This window comes from Acanthochromis polyacanthus, chromosome 23 (assembly GCF_021347895.1).
Source record: "Acanthochromis polyacanthus isolate Apoly-LR-REF ecotype Palm Island chromosome 23, KAUST_Apoly_ChrSc, whole genome shotgun sequence".
NCBI classification, from domain to species: domain Eukaryota; kingdom Metazoa; phylum Chordata; class Actinopteri; family Pomacentridae; genus Acanthochromis; species Acanthochromis polyacanthus.
In genome coordinates, this window is record NC_067135.1 from 21706132 (window position 1) to 21722403 (window position 16272).

Here is a 16272-nt window from a genome sequence, read left to right on the forward strand (position 1 = left end):
AAAAATATATTAAAAAAAACAGATTAGGAGGGCAGATCTGGAAATTGAAACACTGGAGTACAAGTTAGAGGTGGTGATGGTCACAGGTGAATTTTGTTAACTATTGGAACATGAACTGAACTATCTTTTATTTGTAGGAAATAAAGAAGACCAAATGAAATGTGTATCATGTCTTTATGTGCTGTGGTGGTGATGATGGTGACTTAAACTCTAAAGTGATTATTGCATACGGTGTCTCTGACTGTTCTGCTGTCCTGGATAGCTGCAGGTGGATGGGCTCATCATCTGGGTCTTCAGTTTGTAGGGCAGGGTGTTGCTCTCCTCTAATAGTGGTAATATTATGAAGAACAACACATGCCACAGTAATATCACAGGCCCTCTCAGGGGTCACCCTGAGGAGACGTAGGCTCTGGAAATGGGCTTTCAGCAGGCCTATGGTCATCTCCACCCGGGCTCTGGTCCTGCAGTGAGTCCGGTTGAAGTTCTGTTGGGCGCCTGGTTCAGGGTCAGGGTATGAGGTCATCAGCCTGGGTTGGCATGGTAACCCCTGTCACCCAGCAGAAGGCCATCAAACTCTCCTGTAATGTATAGTGGATACATCAGAGCATATTAAAGGAGGGAGACAAGAGAATTCTATTGTGAAAATCTTTAGGCTGCTGACCATGCTGCAGTCTGTTGCTCAGGTTAGACTCTCCATAAATCCTGGAGTCATGAACAGACCCAGACCACTTGGCCTCCACATTAGAAATGATGTATGCAGCATCACATATGATCTGGACAGTGCAGATAATGACAGATGTTGAACTATGATGCAGTCTTTAACATTTAGAAACAGTAGTCAGTCTACCTGTAGCCTACCTGCACATTTATGCTGTGAATGGACTTCCTGTTCATGATGTGAGGGAGCTGTGATGGGGATGTGTGTGCATCTATGCAGCCAATCACACTGGGAAATCCTAAAAGAAATTAAAATGACTAATCCCAGTCTGAGGCTGCCGCACAATGTCATTAACAGAATATGATTTAAAATGAATTTAACAGATCTCTACATCATTCACCTGCAATCCCATGCACAATGAGTAAAAGTCGTTTCAGAGCCAGGAAAACTTTTCTGACTGTCCTGCATACAGTTGTCTTACTGTAGTACTCTGCATCTCCGACATCATATAAAAACTTTCATTTGCAAAGAACCACAGCGCAACACACAAAATATCTGCTGGATGTGAGAGCATGACTGCGGCTGGTAATGTAAATGTAAGGACGGATTAGGTTGTTTATGTAGATTATGGACTTGAAACGATTATGAAACGGTACCGCTCAAAGCGATAATTGTCCGGAAATGCGAGAACATTTATGCTCGGTCTGATAACAATCTACCGACGAATATTTAATTATCTGTGCAGTAATGCTGCTCCTTTATCCACTGGATCGTTAATAAAAGCTGTTCTACGCCAAAACTCGCTCGCTTACTGACTGAATGAATGAGGAAATGAAACAGCGTGTGTGGCTGAAAGAGGGCGGAGACAGAGAGAAACTCGAGGTTTTCTCAGATAAACCTGCTGGCGAGCAGGTTAGAGTCATAGAGTCTGTTACTGCGGTAACTGACCGAGAGTTGAAGTTACCCCTCTTTGTGAAACAGGCTCGAGTTACCCCGCATTCCCTGGTTAGAGTTACCTCGCTTCGTGAAATGGAAAACTCTGAGTTTCCCTCATTTCAGGGTTAACAAACTCTGAGTTTTCCCTAAACCTGCTTCGTGAAATAGGCCCCTGGCCTGGTGTTCTCAACGTATTTCAAGCATTGTAACTTGATTCCAACACAAAAGTTTACTGTACCTTGGTCAATCACGAAACACAAAGTCACATACCGTGCTGATGTTCCATTCTGAAACCACGTCTTGCCACTACTGGAAGTCGGCTCCTATTTGCCGTCTCTCAGCGGCCAGTGAGTGGTCTAGCTCTATATATACATCATTGTTCCTGTCAATCAAAAATCTTCCGGCTCAGGCCTAGTTACGTAGATTACGTACGCCTTGGACTTACGTGTTTTGTGTATGTGTTGCTTTGGTATAGCTTCGTTCTTAGCTGGCGACTTGTTTTGCGCATCTTTTTTGACATAATGGCAGATAAAGATCCAGGGGGAGCCAGCCGTAAAAGAAAGTCATTTTTTGAGGTCAGAGAAAATAAAAGACAACTGGATCACGAGAATGCAAAAACAAAAGTGATTATTGGCGAGTCATTTGGGCGATGGCATCAGCTCAAGCAACAAATGGACCTAAAGACAGATGCCTTGGTTGCTAAATTTCTTCTGGACAGGTAAAATGTATTATTGTATTATACTGAGGCTGTAGGCAACTTCACGAGTCCTACGCAAGTTTCCAGAAGGGAGTGTTTCTTTGTAAATGTTAAGAGGGGGGAGATTAGAGGGGGGGTGAGGGAGAGGTTGTATGTGTGCATGCGCATGCTACATTCAAAGTCGTAGGAAATTAAATCTCCTCTAATGCCTTTAAGTGACGATCAGCCTTGGTCTGTCTCATAGACTGTATATAAAGATGGACGTAGCAACTGGCTCCAAAAATGAAGCCCACCCGGAAGTGTCAAAAACTTGCAATATCACGCCGTTCGCTAGGGTTGGCTCCAAAAAGCTTTTGCTCCATGGACCCCAATTCATCACCGGGAAAAATAAAATTTGATAGACTGATTTTCTACAGCTCAAGATTTTTTTCCCGTTAGTTTTTATGGTCAAAATGAGAGATCAGGTGGCCCATCTTAAAATAAATCAATACAGAATTTTAAATAAATCGTTAAAGTTGGCGGAGCCAGGGGGCGTGGCTATACTTGATAGACAGTCTTGTCTGGAATGATTGACAAATCCTTTAGGGCAACAGAAGCCTCTGCGGTAAAATGTGGGATAAGAGAGTCTTCAGCTCTCAGTCTGGCCCGCCCATAGACTGGTCCTGCCCCTAGTTGCTCTCCAGTCCTGCCTGTTTGATGACGCTTTTTACGTCACTGGCTCCAAAAAATCCAAAATGGCGACCAGGAAGTAGCAAAATCCGGGCTTCATTTTTTATTTTTTTTTAAAATCAATTTTATTTGCAATTTTACACAAAAATACAACAAAGAGGAAAATGAATCCGGGCTTCATTTTCTCTGCATTGAAACCAATGGGTGACGTCCCGGTTAGTTCATGCCTGGTCTGTCTGTCTGTACGTCTGTCTGTATGTCTGCCTGTTACTCAAAGACGGATTTACGGATTTGGATTAAATGGTCACATTCTATGGTGCTGTGATTTCTGCCACAAATTTTTTTCAAGATTTCAGCCACTGGAAATGATACGACTGAGCAGCCTTGGCAGAGTACTGAGCTCTGTGAGTGCTTTTCTTGTTTAATTTGGCAGTTAGACAGTAAAAAAAAAACAAACACACAACGCAACTCAGCTCAGGAAAAAAGCAGAAATGATTAAGCTACTAAAGTCATATTCATTTATAAAGCACATTCTTTATGCATTGTCTTAAACTGTGTATTTTATTTTTTTATTTACTTTTAAAGTACATCACACAAAGGTTATTTTACTTTAATTTAATCATAACACAACAATGAAACCCCCCACGAATAAATAGATTTAAACTTACAAATGAAAATGAATAAGGATACAAGATATGTAAGATTGCATTTATATGAAACTATTAAGCGTTTAATCAATTTGATTTCTTCTTGTAATTCATGAACTGTTGCAGGTGACGTTTGACAAGCTTAATCAAATGAATAAAAACTCTAAATCATTTGATTCCAGCTTTTATAAACATGAATATTTTCTGGTTTCTTTCCTTCTTCTACTGTCAGTAAGCTGAATATCTTTTGGTTGTGCACAAAACAAGTCATTGGAGGATGCCATCTTAAACACTATTAGTCAGATGTAAAAGTTTATGGGTCAAACAACCAATTAATTAAACTTCTGAACCTCAAATATATTGCTGAAAGGCATGCTACTTTTAAAAATATATAACGCCATTATTCACAGGAAGAAACTGTATGAAGAGAAAAATGAGCCCACAGTGACGAAAAATGTCCTGTCTGGTGCAACAACAAAGCACGAATCCATGCAAACAGTTGTGTGATGCAGGCAGGACCAGACCTTTTAACTGGCCTTTTTTTTCCCCTGTTGCAGCTGCAAACAATGCTGAGAGCTGGAATATGTAAAAGTCCTACAGAGGGCTCAGAGGAACTACACCATCATGTGTCGACCATCGCTGGGAGTGTCTCCTGTTGCATTTGGTGATTTGATTCTTTCTTGGTTTAAAAATGTTGATTATTACACCTCAGACAATCTTAAATGTTTGTACAGGTGTGCTGCGGAGCATTAAAGATGTACAAGTTGAATTGTTTTAGAGGTTTTTAGTTCAGTTAAATAGAGTGCATTTGTTTTTTGAGTGTTGTTTCATGCTGATCTGAAGACTAACTGTGCTGTTTTGTTTCTTTTGCAGAAGTGTTTCATGTTGTAGGTTTTCTTTTGTGTGATTCATTGTAAAAGTGATTCCATTTTGCATCAACATCTGCATGTTCCCTCTGGATTTGCGGTCAAAGTGAATCATCCTTATCTGTGATGACACCATGACTCACATAAAAGGTTGCAGGTTCTTTTCTGTGAGAAAATCGGATAGTTTAGTGCAGGGGTGTCAAACTCCGTTCCTGGAGGGCCACTATCCTGCATGTTTTAGATGTTTCCCTCTTCCAACACACCTAATTCAAATGATCAGGCTCGTTATCAGGCTTCTGCTGAGCTTGACGATTCCGACTCTAACCATTTATTTATATTTATTGCTTCGGTTCCCAACTTTCCTTAGGGGTCTCGCTTCGATCATTGAATGACAGTATTGGATATGAAGATATATAGACTTGGTGTGATGATGATGATATTATAATATCTCATATTTGCTTATCAGAGATAGGTTTATTTCAATGTTAGATAGATGATACTAGTAATAATGTACATAGTTATGTTAAAAATTATCTCAGGATGATGATCTCAGTGCTACTGGAGGACTTGATGCTACATTTAAATTTTCAATGTTATTTCTGTAGAGTTGCCATATTAAAAGTGATCATAATGATCTCAGGATGATGATCTAAGTCTTACTGGAGTGTAGTATTAAAGTTACACAAGATATAATTAAAGATTTTTTAAAAAAGTGACTTTTTAATCAATTTTATTTTTTGCTTCAACTAAAAAAAAAAAACGCCGCGAATTACGGATGACCAGAAATTTGTACGGACTACCAAAAATTTGGATTTGGCAAGAGTTGGTCGCCCGTAATTTGCTGTACAGACGACCAAGGATTTTGACGAAGGTCCCACACTGGAACTGTGCTGTGTGTAAAGGGCTGCACGGATAAAGTTGATTCCAGAAAGTAAAATGAATATTACAATCATTCATACACATGATTTTATTCATTTTCTACATTAAATTACTTCAAATGTTTCATGTCATGTACACGGAAAAATCAACGGTGGAAAAACTTCAACTGAGAACCTGAAGATAAAATGAATGTACAACAAAAGTAACAACTGTTAGTCTGCTGCCAGAATCCTAGTGTTTATGCCTACATGTTTACGACAACATGGCTGATTTTAAAGAAACAAAGCTGCAAGCTGCAGGAGGGAATGTCTGAGTGAGCTACTGCGAAACGTGAAGCTTTCTCCCAAAAGGCACGCAGAAGAGGTGCTTTTTCAACTCTGTAAGCAGATGATCTGGCATTACTGCATAACATCAGTGAATCAAAGTTCCCAAAACAGTTTCCAGTCAAGACTACAATATTGTCCGAAGCTCCCAGATATTGAATATAGTGTTTTCTATGCTTTATAAACTTGGGGCTGTAAAATAAAAGCTGTGAAGATGTGCGCCATATGTGCTATAGATGTCCTTCCAGTTTTACGCAAAAGTAAGACTTGTATTCTGATATTATGTACACATTGGGTAACAAACAGTTGCCAAGAAAACAAAAAAACTGCATAATCCAGCCCCTTAAAGGGGAACTTCGGTTTTTTTCAACCTGGGGTCTGTTTTCATATGTCATTTCATACATGTGAGTGATGGAGAAATGAATTTTCGACATAGCTCCAGTATTTAGCCAGGCAGCCTTAGCAGCTCAGCTAGCGAAAAGTATGGGGCAAGTGGCCCCCCCGCGTCAAAGTCCACCCTAACGTGCTTTTTTTCCCCCACACTGACCGGCTCGGATAGTCTCAACGAGTGTCCCACAACATACTAGAGATGAGAAGTGAACGAAAACCTCCACATTACCTAGCGATCGCTCTTTGTTGTGGTCTGTATCCAAAGCTCAGGACGCTAGAAAGCAAATCTCGTTCCGAAATCGCGCAATAGCTCGCGCCAAAACCAGTGTTTTGGCGCGAGCTATTGCGCGATTTCGGAACGAGATTTGCTTTCTAGCGTCCTGAGCTTTGGATACAGACCACAACAAAGAGCGATCGCTAGGTAATGTGGAGGTTTTCGTTCACTTCTCATCTCTAGTATGTTGTGGGACACTCGTTGAGACTATCCGAGCCGGTCAGTGTAGGAAAAAAGCACGTTAGGGCCGACTTTGACGTGGGGGGGCCTCTTGCCCCATACTTTTCACTAGCTGAGCTGCTAGCTGAGCTGCTAAGTTGCCTGATTGGCTAAATACTGGAGCTACACTGAAAATTCATTTCTCCATCACTCACATGTATGAATTGACATATGAAAACAGACCCCAGGTTGAAAAAAACGAAGTTCTCCTTTAATCCTCAATGCTTCTTGCCTCTCAGTCCACCAAGTATATTTAGTTTCTACGGCTGTTTCTGCTAAAATTGTAAAGTCTTAACCATGAGAAAAATTCACCAAATGTTCTGCTGTTGGCTGTAAGAGTGATTACAAGAGTCTTAATGCACTGCGAGCATCTGAGGAGCTGAAGACCCGGTGGATTACTGTTTTTTTGACGGCAATGTCACCACAACAATCCTCACGTGCAGCTAACGTGGCTAAGACTGGACTATGTGGGTTACTGTTACTAAACCCAGCTGCTGTTTACATCTCTGTGTTCACTTGCATTATATTTCAATACAGCCAAAGTCCCAACAAAGCCACATAATTTCCCTCTTCGGTTGTCAGACAACAAGTACGAAATAGCAACTGAAACGCAGCCAATTACCATTACATGACTGGCTCTGTGCTGATAAAATACAGATTTTATGACCGCGGCATTATCTGACAAACTCACCGAACATGAGTGAGAAACCATACAACTGTCGTTCTCAGAAGACACACTCATTTACATTGGTGTCAGCTGTTTTCCACAGAGTTCTCTTCCTGAAGAAAGAGGGACGGCAGCTACAGACATTGAAACAGCTCGTTTAGAACCGGACTAAAACCAGAGCTGCTTCAGTCAGTCATCATGTCATGTACCACGTATGTGTTTTGAGCTGAAGTCACATTCTGGTGACACATGAGACTTTCAATAATTTGCTTAAAAAGAAACAAAATATGGGCCCTTGACATAAAACTTCCATTGTTTTGTAAAACAAACAGGGTAAAGACAGCATGGGTGTAGGATTTTAACGAACATTAAGTATACAGGGAAATTAAAATATAGGACAATTGATAAATAATACAACAAACGATGAAAAAAGAAGATACAAAACATTGGCAATATACAGCTTGTAACAGAGTATACAGTATGAATGAATAGAGAGGGAGCTGGATAGTAAGGTTTCATTGCATTAGATAAAACAAGCATGTCATATTTTCTCAGTCAGTCACAACATTTTCAAAAGCAGCTCATGTTAAAGGGGAAATGTCACAAATTACTGAAACAAGACCAATACATGTTCTTGGTGTGAGTGGCTGGACCTTCTTGTTAAATACCTCAACACGTCACACTTGTAAGCTGGTTTGTAAGTATGTTTTTACTTGAGAAAGTGAGTTGTTATTGTTTTTTGATCACTGCTTTTTTTTTTTACTAACAATATCATATAATGTTTCTGGGTTTAGACAACAACTAAAAAAACGAGATCTGGGCAGCAAATAAACAAAAATCTGGATTGTTTTTATCTGTATGAGCGAAGCTGAAAGCAGAACCTCCCTTGTTTATTTAACTACCACTATACCCCTTGTTTCTTTCATCACCAGACTCATCCCCACCTTCCCTCAGTGCACCAGCTCCAGCTGACTGGTGGAGAACGGCAGCACCCCGCTGACGTAGTAGGCGATGCCCAGTGAGAGAAGGGCGATGACCACCAGCAGCAGCAGCACCCTCCAGAAGCCCAGGTCCTCCACAAACTCCTGCCAGGTGGTCCTGAAGCTGGACAGGACGCCCTCACTGCTCTGCAGGTTGGGGTTGAGTAAGGAGTGGCTCTCCATCGCACTGGTATAGACAAAGAGAAAACTGTCAACATACAGGACTAAAGCCATGAGTCCACAGGGGCCTTTTTTCTTGCATGGAAACGCACTGCATCTGAATATCGCCTGCTTGATGGGTCACTAGTGGGCCAGTAGGTGGTCACATGACAGCTCTTCAGACCTTCAGTCTGGTAGATGTGTCGGACCAACATGGTGGCTTGGTCACAAATTTTCCCTTTTATTATGAAAACAGATGAGCAAAAAGCATTTCTGAAAGCATTTGAGGCGAGAAATACAATGCTGAATCTGTCCTTGTTTTTTTTCAACGACAGCTAGTTTAGATGTTTAACAAAAGTTTTGTGATGCATCAGACCTCTGCTCCCAGCACCTTATTTTCATAAAAGAGAAATGAAACTACTTTATGCAAATGTGCTCAGGGGCGACGCACTGCAACGTTACCAGCATGCTGCGTGGTGCATTTCACATTAACAATGAACGGGAGGTGAGAAATTGACAGACTCTGTGGACATGTACATTACCAGGTAAAAGTTTGGACTCACCCCTATTTTTTGTGATTGGTTCATATTACCTAAATTATGAGCGCAATTTAGCCATGTTTCATTTCTAATCACAGTAGAACTATTAGATAAGAACACTGAAAACAAAATTGAAGCATTTAGCATATAATACTGTTAATAAACTGTCTAAATCTGTGACTCATCAAAATAGCCTCCTTTAGCTTTGATAACTGCTTGACAAATCTGAGGCATTCTTGCAATCAGTGACATGAGATGAGATGGGAGATCACTTGAAATTTCCTCCCATGCTTCTGCCAACATCTCATAAAGGTTTGCAGCACTTGTGGGTTGCTTGTTCTTGACGTTTCTGTCCAGTTCATCCCATGCACGTTCGATGGGAACGTGCATAGGATGAACAAGGTCCCAAGGTCAGGGGATTGAGCTGGCCAAGTCATAATCCTTAGCTTCCCCTCCTCTTCTTTCTTGGCCAAATACCTTTGACACAGTTTGGACGTGTGCTTTGGATCGTTGTTTTGTTGTAGTTAGGGCTGAGCGATATGGCCAAAAAAATAAAATCTCGATTTTTTTAGTCATCTTGGACGATTACGATTTTAATCGATTTTTGTCGTTTCTTTGCGGTCTGTGTGCTATGGCTGGTGCTAGCCATGCCGCACTCCTGTAGCTGCGAGCACTCTTCCCATTCTGTAGGATGCCTCTGCCGGAGGTACTGAAAGAGGTTAGATGTGCTGCTACTCTTCGTTTTCACAGTACTTTTGCAAACCTCGCACATGACTGTAGTTTGCTCTTTATCAGTCTTGTCAAAGCCGAACCACTTCCATATAATCGATGTAACATGAGGCCCTTTTCTCACAACCAACTCTTCGTCTGCTGTTGTGTCCGCCGTGATGGGGTTGTGAGTGTTTTGGCGGAAGGAGATAAGAGGCGGAAGCAAACGCCAGTGCACAAGTCGTGAAAGGCAGAAGAAGAATCTGTATTGTTATATATATTGAAGCTCGCCTCGATTTTACAATTTGGCAAATTTTCAAATCGTCGGGTTTTAAAAAGGCGAATTAATCGAATTAATTCGATTTATCGCCCAGCCCTAGTTGTAGTGTCAATGGCTGTCCCACTAAACGCAGCTCAGAGGGAATGGCATGCCTCTGTAAGATACTGTGGTATCCATGCTGATTTAGATTTCCTGAGACTTTGTGCAGATCACCAGTCTGTCCCCCTGCAAAACAGCCCCAGACCATCACACTACCTCCACCATGCTTTACTGTGGGAACAACACACGGAGGAGTCAAGCATTCTCCAACCCTACGTCGAACGTACTTGTGCTGTTTTGATCCAAACATTTCCAACTTTGACTCATCTGTAAACAGAACTGTTTTCCATTCTTCTGCAGTCCAGTTTATATGTTCTTTAGCCCACTGAAGTCTCTTCATTATGTTCTGCTTTCTTAGCAGTGGTTTCTGGGCAGCTACCCTACCTTTCAGACCAGATTTCCGCAGTCTACGCCGCACAGTAACCACTGACACATTATTGCTCCTGGTTGAGTTTAGCTGAGCTCTTATTTCTGGGGCTGTCTTTTGTTTATTTCGAAGACTGGTGACCCTGATGAACTTATCTTCAGCTTTAGACGTGACTCTGCTTCTACCAGAACGAAATCTGTCTTCATGTGAACCTGTTTCTTCACATCTCTTTAATGTTTTTGCAACTCCACTTTGTGAGACTTTAACTTTCTGAGCAATTTGTCTTGTAGAATAGCCTTCTTTTTTCAACACCTGAATTTCAATCCTTTTTTCTTTGCTTAACTGAGGTTTTCTGGCCATTTTTGTGATACTTCAGGTTTAGATAATTTTCAAATTAGCTGAAGACATTCTTCTTTCCAGAAATTGTCAGTCTTTTACATCAACTCATAAAGGTAACACAAAATATTTGTGAACAGAGTAAAGAACTGTGAATCAAGGTGTGAAAAACATTCTATTGGGACGGCATAGTTATTACAAGGGACATGCAACCCTTTGTAAAGATATTTTAAGTGTTTACCAAACAAAAGATAGGGTAATGTTGCTACCTAAACCTTCTAGTAATGCTTTCATTAATAAATGCTTAGAAATATCCCTATTTGAGTGCCATACTTGATTAAATTTTGTTCACAGCATACTCATGAATGTTCTTGCAATAATTAGAAATAACAAATTGCTAAAGTTAGCTCTTAATTGGGCTGTTTTGACAAAAATACGGGAAAATTAGGGGCAAGTCCGAACTTTTGCCTGGTAGTGTACTTCAAGACTGTTCAGAAAAATACTTAGACTCATATTTAGACTCTTGTCCAGAACCATCAGGGTGATATCTGATTAGCAACAAGTTTATTCTACTAGCAAGACAAGCCCAAACATACAGGTAGAGTCAATGAGAACTATCTCAAACAAGACAAAGAGCAAAATATTCCTGCAGCAGTTGTATCAAACCTACTTTATTTGTCCTGATGATGACAATTTGTTTTGACTATACATAGTCACTAGTATAGGCCCAGCAGACACTTTTAACTTTACCAAAATCAAATCAGTCACATTAGAGTTTAACAGTTTCATCACCAAAGGAACAAAAGACTCCTTGTAGAGGTTGTAACTAAGCTTTAGAGTGTGGACCAGATGGAAGCAGTTTAATGGACCAAACACATGGGATGGGCTTGTTCATGTAACCAAACATCATGTTATTTGACTTCATGGTGGTTTGATAGTTTCCCTTTTCTGCATTATATACAGATATTCCACTGTACAAGTCTCTTTTTGCTGTTGATGAAGTGTCTGTTACAAGTACATAGTGTTTGATCGTCTAGGCCTTTGTCCATCTAAAATTAAAGTCGTAAACACTGAATTTTACTCAACTTTTTGTGTTCCAGCCACCCATATAGTCTATCATCCCTGTGTATTCTTGCTTACCTCTCACTATCAGCCATCTGCATAGTTTCCAGTTTGGAGTGGGGCCCTCTGTTGAAACCTTTCACCTCCTGCTCCTCCAGTCCCTCCAGAAGACGGATGGCATCCTTGTTGACCCCACGTCTCTTAGCGAGTACCAGAGGAGTCGATCCATTGTGGTTACTACAACACAGGATTTTAGCATCATCAATACTCTTGCAAATACTTCCTTAACTGAAACTTAGTTTAGCTCTGATGCATTATTTTCCACAAGTCAAAAGCTGTTATTTAATAATTAATTAGACACAGTTTGTAATAAATACTTATTTCTGCACAGTAATTTGTATTTCAAGTATACAAACTGACTGAGGAAAAATCTGAAAACATGACAGAAAGTGAGCTCATCAAACACAAACTGAGAGGAGAAAACTGCATCAGATTTCAAAGGGCACCATTATAACTGAATGTATTTCTCACCAGATATCAATTTTCAGCCCGTTGGACACCAGAAACTGTATAGTATCCACATGACCGCACAGGTGCAATGCTGTATTTCCTTGATAATCCGTCGCCAACAGATCAGCCCCGAACTTGTGCAGGAGACGACATATGTCCACGTTGCCTCGGGCGGCAGCTAGGTGGAGGCCGGTTCGGCCCCGGTTGTCACGGATGTTGGGGTCACATCCCGTCTCCAAGAGCCTCTTGCCAAAAGGCAGGTCTCCATCAATGCATGACTGCAGCAGAGGCACGCTGGTCTGCGACGAGTCGTTGATGAAGACATAGGACATGTCCGAGTGAGTATCAGAAAATTCCAGCGTACCTGCGGTGATGATCAAAGAGGAAAAATGCAACATGTGAAATTATCTCAGTTTTAGTGATAATTGTGAAACCTGCTGAGCTGATTTGTACTGAAGTAAGGAGGGGACACATTGGAGTGGCTTGTCTGTAATGTTTAACAGCTTAACAGTTACATTATGAAATCAGTTATTTTATTTGAGTTATGTGGAGCGTACATAATTAGTCAAAAAGTCCAGTGAAAAAAACTTAAACTATTATTATTTGGTGTTAAAATCAACACATTTTTTGGATTCATTTAAGTATTTGACATTTATTGAACATTTATTCTAATTTAGCTCCAAATAAATTGACCTTGTGTGCATTTTGTTCAAACGGATGAACAAAAAACTGAGTGTAAACTTTTGTGCTGGAATCATCAGTTGACGTTGTTCTAGTTTCAAAAATCATATGAATGTACTCACTGGTCCAAGTCTGTTATCATTTCAGGACTAAATAAGTAAATTTAAATAATTTAGTAGGCTCCGTTTAGTAGCTTTAAATATTTATTCAGGCTAATGCTGCTAGCATTACAGTGCACTGCAGGCATCTACAACAACAGAGGTGCTGCACTGTGAATCCTGCTAAGTTTTACATATTATGCATTCAGAGGTTAACCTACAAGAAATTTTCTAAAGATTGTCTCAAAACTAGACAACGCACATCCTGCTCACATCACAGACCTGACACATAATATCATCTAGCTGGCTAACTGTTCTATAATTAATACTTTTAATGCTGCCTCTCCATTTTATCCACTGACAATCTTGTATGCATCATGCACCATCTGCATGTACCAGGTACCAGTTAGTCTGGTGTGCATTTATACGCAGTATGTAAGCTGGGTGCACATATAAATGCAGAAATTTATCTTCTCCTTCCTTTCTTGGGTCAGTTGTAAAAAAAAAAAAAAAAATAGCTAAAACTATTTGCAACTAACAGATTTCTTATTTTAATGATCACACTTTACATTATGAGGATTTATGTGTCTTCTTTGTTACAGAAAACAGAATATTTTTTAGTTTTGGACTGTTGGTTGCTTTTGGAAACTGTGATGTGTAGTTTTTGCACTTTTTTTTTCTTGCAATTTAAGATTCAACTGTATAATCAATTGATGACAAAATAATCAGAAGATTGAATTTAACTTGTTTTATTATTATTATTTAATCTTTATTTATACAGGTAATCTCCTTGAGACATGGGTCTCATTCTCATGAGATACCCGTCAAATAAAAAGGGCCAATGTCTGGAGATATTTTTTTCCCCTCTTTGGGTATTTAAATAACAGTTACTATGACCAAACACCTTTGCACATACCAAGTCAGTTGAATACTCTTATTTATTACTTCAGGGTCCATCTGTAACAGACTTGGGATGGTTTTTCTATTAAGCCTTTACAATTTAGACTTATCTGTGCTTTTTGCTACTGAAATTTAAGGTTTCAACTACAATAACATACCGTGGGTTTATAATTTTTTCCACTTTCTGCCTGGGTAAATTCACATTATCGATTTTGTTTTTTATCCATCAGTTACCAGTAATTTTTTCACCTGGACATGGCAAGCTTATATCACGTAAAAATAGACATTCTGCAGGTATCATCCTAAAAAAACTAAATATGCAAATAAAAATTAAGTATTTACTTGAATTATTATTATTGCAACGTAAAGCAGCTATTTTTGTTGGAGAATGGAGGCTAACGTTAACAGCTAGCTCACTATAGCTACCTCTTAACTGTTTAACTAGCCTGTTAATTTGCACTAATGCAAATGCCAGCAACATGATATGAGCATATATTTCACAATATATCAACATATGCAACGCTTTTACAAAATAATGGTTAATCCAGCTGCTGGAAACGACTGCAGCTAAGCAGCTAGCGGAGCTAATGCTAGTTTTCAAGCTAACGTCCTGCACAAAGGTGCAACTAATTAGTACGTGATTCAACAACTGTAATGACAGACGCATAAACCTGGTATTCATTTAGCTTCTTTGTTGATTATCAGTTATGTTTACTCACCTGTTATTATGTTCCAACCCAGCAGAAAAAAATACACCTCGCTTTCCTCTGAGCTAACGCTACTAGCAGTGTTGTTGTTGTTGTGAGGCAAACTTCTTCTTCGTTGGTGGTAGCAGCAGCAGGAAAACCAACATGACGGATTCTGTCGCCAGCTACAGTTTGGAAGCATCACGTCCTTTTTTCTCCTCATTCATTCAATAAATTAAAATATCCATCCATCCTGTGGTGTAGTGGTCCCTGGAGAAGTGGATATACTCTTAATTTTCACTTTTAAAAAAAAATAGTCCAAAAAACGCCCTGTTTTAGAAACAGTGACATAGAAGACTACTCTATTCAATTTATTCAGTCATTTCTACTTGCCCACTATTATAAAATTATCATGACTTGATTAGGAGCAGTTTGTAGTTATTACTGGTCACACAAGCAAACTGGATTAATGTAACATGTATTTATCATGAGGCAAGCATGGTGTTTCAGTTACTTTTGAACATTTATTTAAATAAATACTTCAAATATGAAGTTGACAGTGCATCCTTTATCATATTTCATCATGAATAAAACCTACAACGCATTCTCTTCCACACATCAAAACCAATCAGATAAACTCAAAAGTGCACTTTCAAAACTGAAATAAATCATTTGGTTTTCAATAGCTGAACACTATTTTAGCATAATTTGTCAGATATACAGAAATATCTATACAAATATTGAATATCATCATTTTTTTTTAAATTAATGCTTTGTTTTCACAATGTTCATTTAAATCATTCAACAAAGTAATATGTTACAACAAAACAATATTTGGTTAACAATGAACAAAAATATATGCATTTACAACACATCAACAGAGATATACTCTCTCAACCCAGCCCAAGGTTTCTGACCTTTGCTCATACTATAGTATATTCCAGACAGATTTGCTTTCAGCAGGAGTTTTCACACTGCACTGTCGAGAACGCACAGAAGAGGCAGCACGATGGCTCTTCAACCAGGTCCTTGTATATTTTCTAGGATCAAACTTGGAAGTTGGTGGGCCATTGATATTAACTGTCATTAAGTTTGATATGTTTGAAATCAGAAGGACAGCCCTCTTGTCTGAGCTTATGTTGTTCATAAGGCTAAAGTTCCTCTCACACTCTGCTGTACTGACAGGGAATGTTTTCATACAGTTCATAAGTGGTTTTAGGTCCTTGGGCTCACTACTGGGCTCTTCCAGTAAGTCCCGCATCCCATTCAGTGCTTGGTCTGTGCACAAGTTAAATCGCTTGCATAGTCGCTTAACTTGTTCTTCACCATGGCGGATGCTGGGCTTTGATGGCCACTTACTCTGATCAAGGATGCTGAGGTCCATGATCGTCTCATCTTCAAAAGATAAGCGTTTCTCCAGAATGTCTGGGCCTGGTCTAGGCCTGATTTGTGCTTCTTTACAAAAAGTCAGCAATACCTCCCTTCCTTTTCATTGTTGTCTGTCCCTATACAAAATAAGATAGCCTGGCTAGACCTCAATATTGTTTTAGGTTGAATCTTAAACTACCTGTCCCCATTCTTGTGTTTTTACTTACTTTAAAATCAACTACCAGCCTAGAGGTTCCCACATTATCCCAATCTA

At 39.6% G+C, this 16272-nt stretch overlaps 1 protein-coding gene across 1 annotated transcript; it reads right to left on the minus strand.

The window, feature by feature from the left end:
• Positions 1-5425: 5425 nt before the first annotated feature.
• ankrd46b (ankyrin repeat domain 46b) lies at positions 5426-14803 on the minus strand. The gene is made up of 4 exons (XM_022223348.2): positions 14664-14803; positions 12287-12629; positions 11834-11992; positions 5426-8392 (listed from the first exon to the last, which is right to left on the minus strand). The coding sequence occupies exons 2-4, from the start codon at positions 12595-12597 to the stop codon at positions 8176-8178; spliced, it is 687 nt and encodes a 228-aa protein (XP_022079040.1). The 5' UTR covers positions 12598-12629; positions 14664-14803; the 3' UTR covers positions 5426-8175.
• Between the last annotated feature and the right edge of the window lie 1469 nt (positions 14804-16272).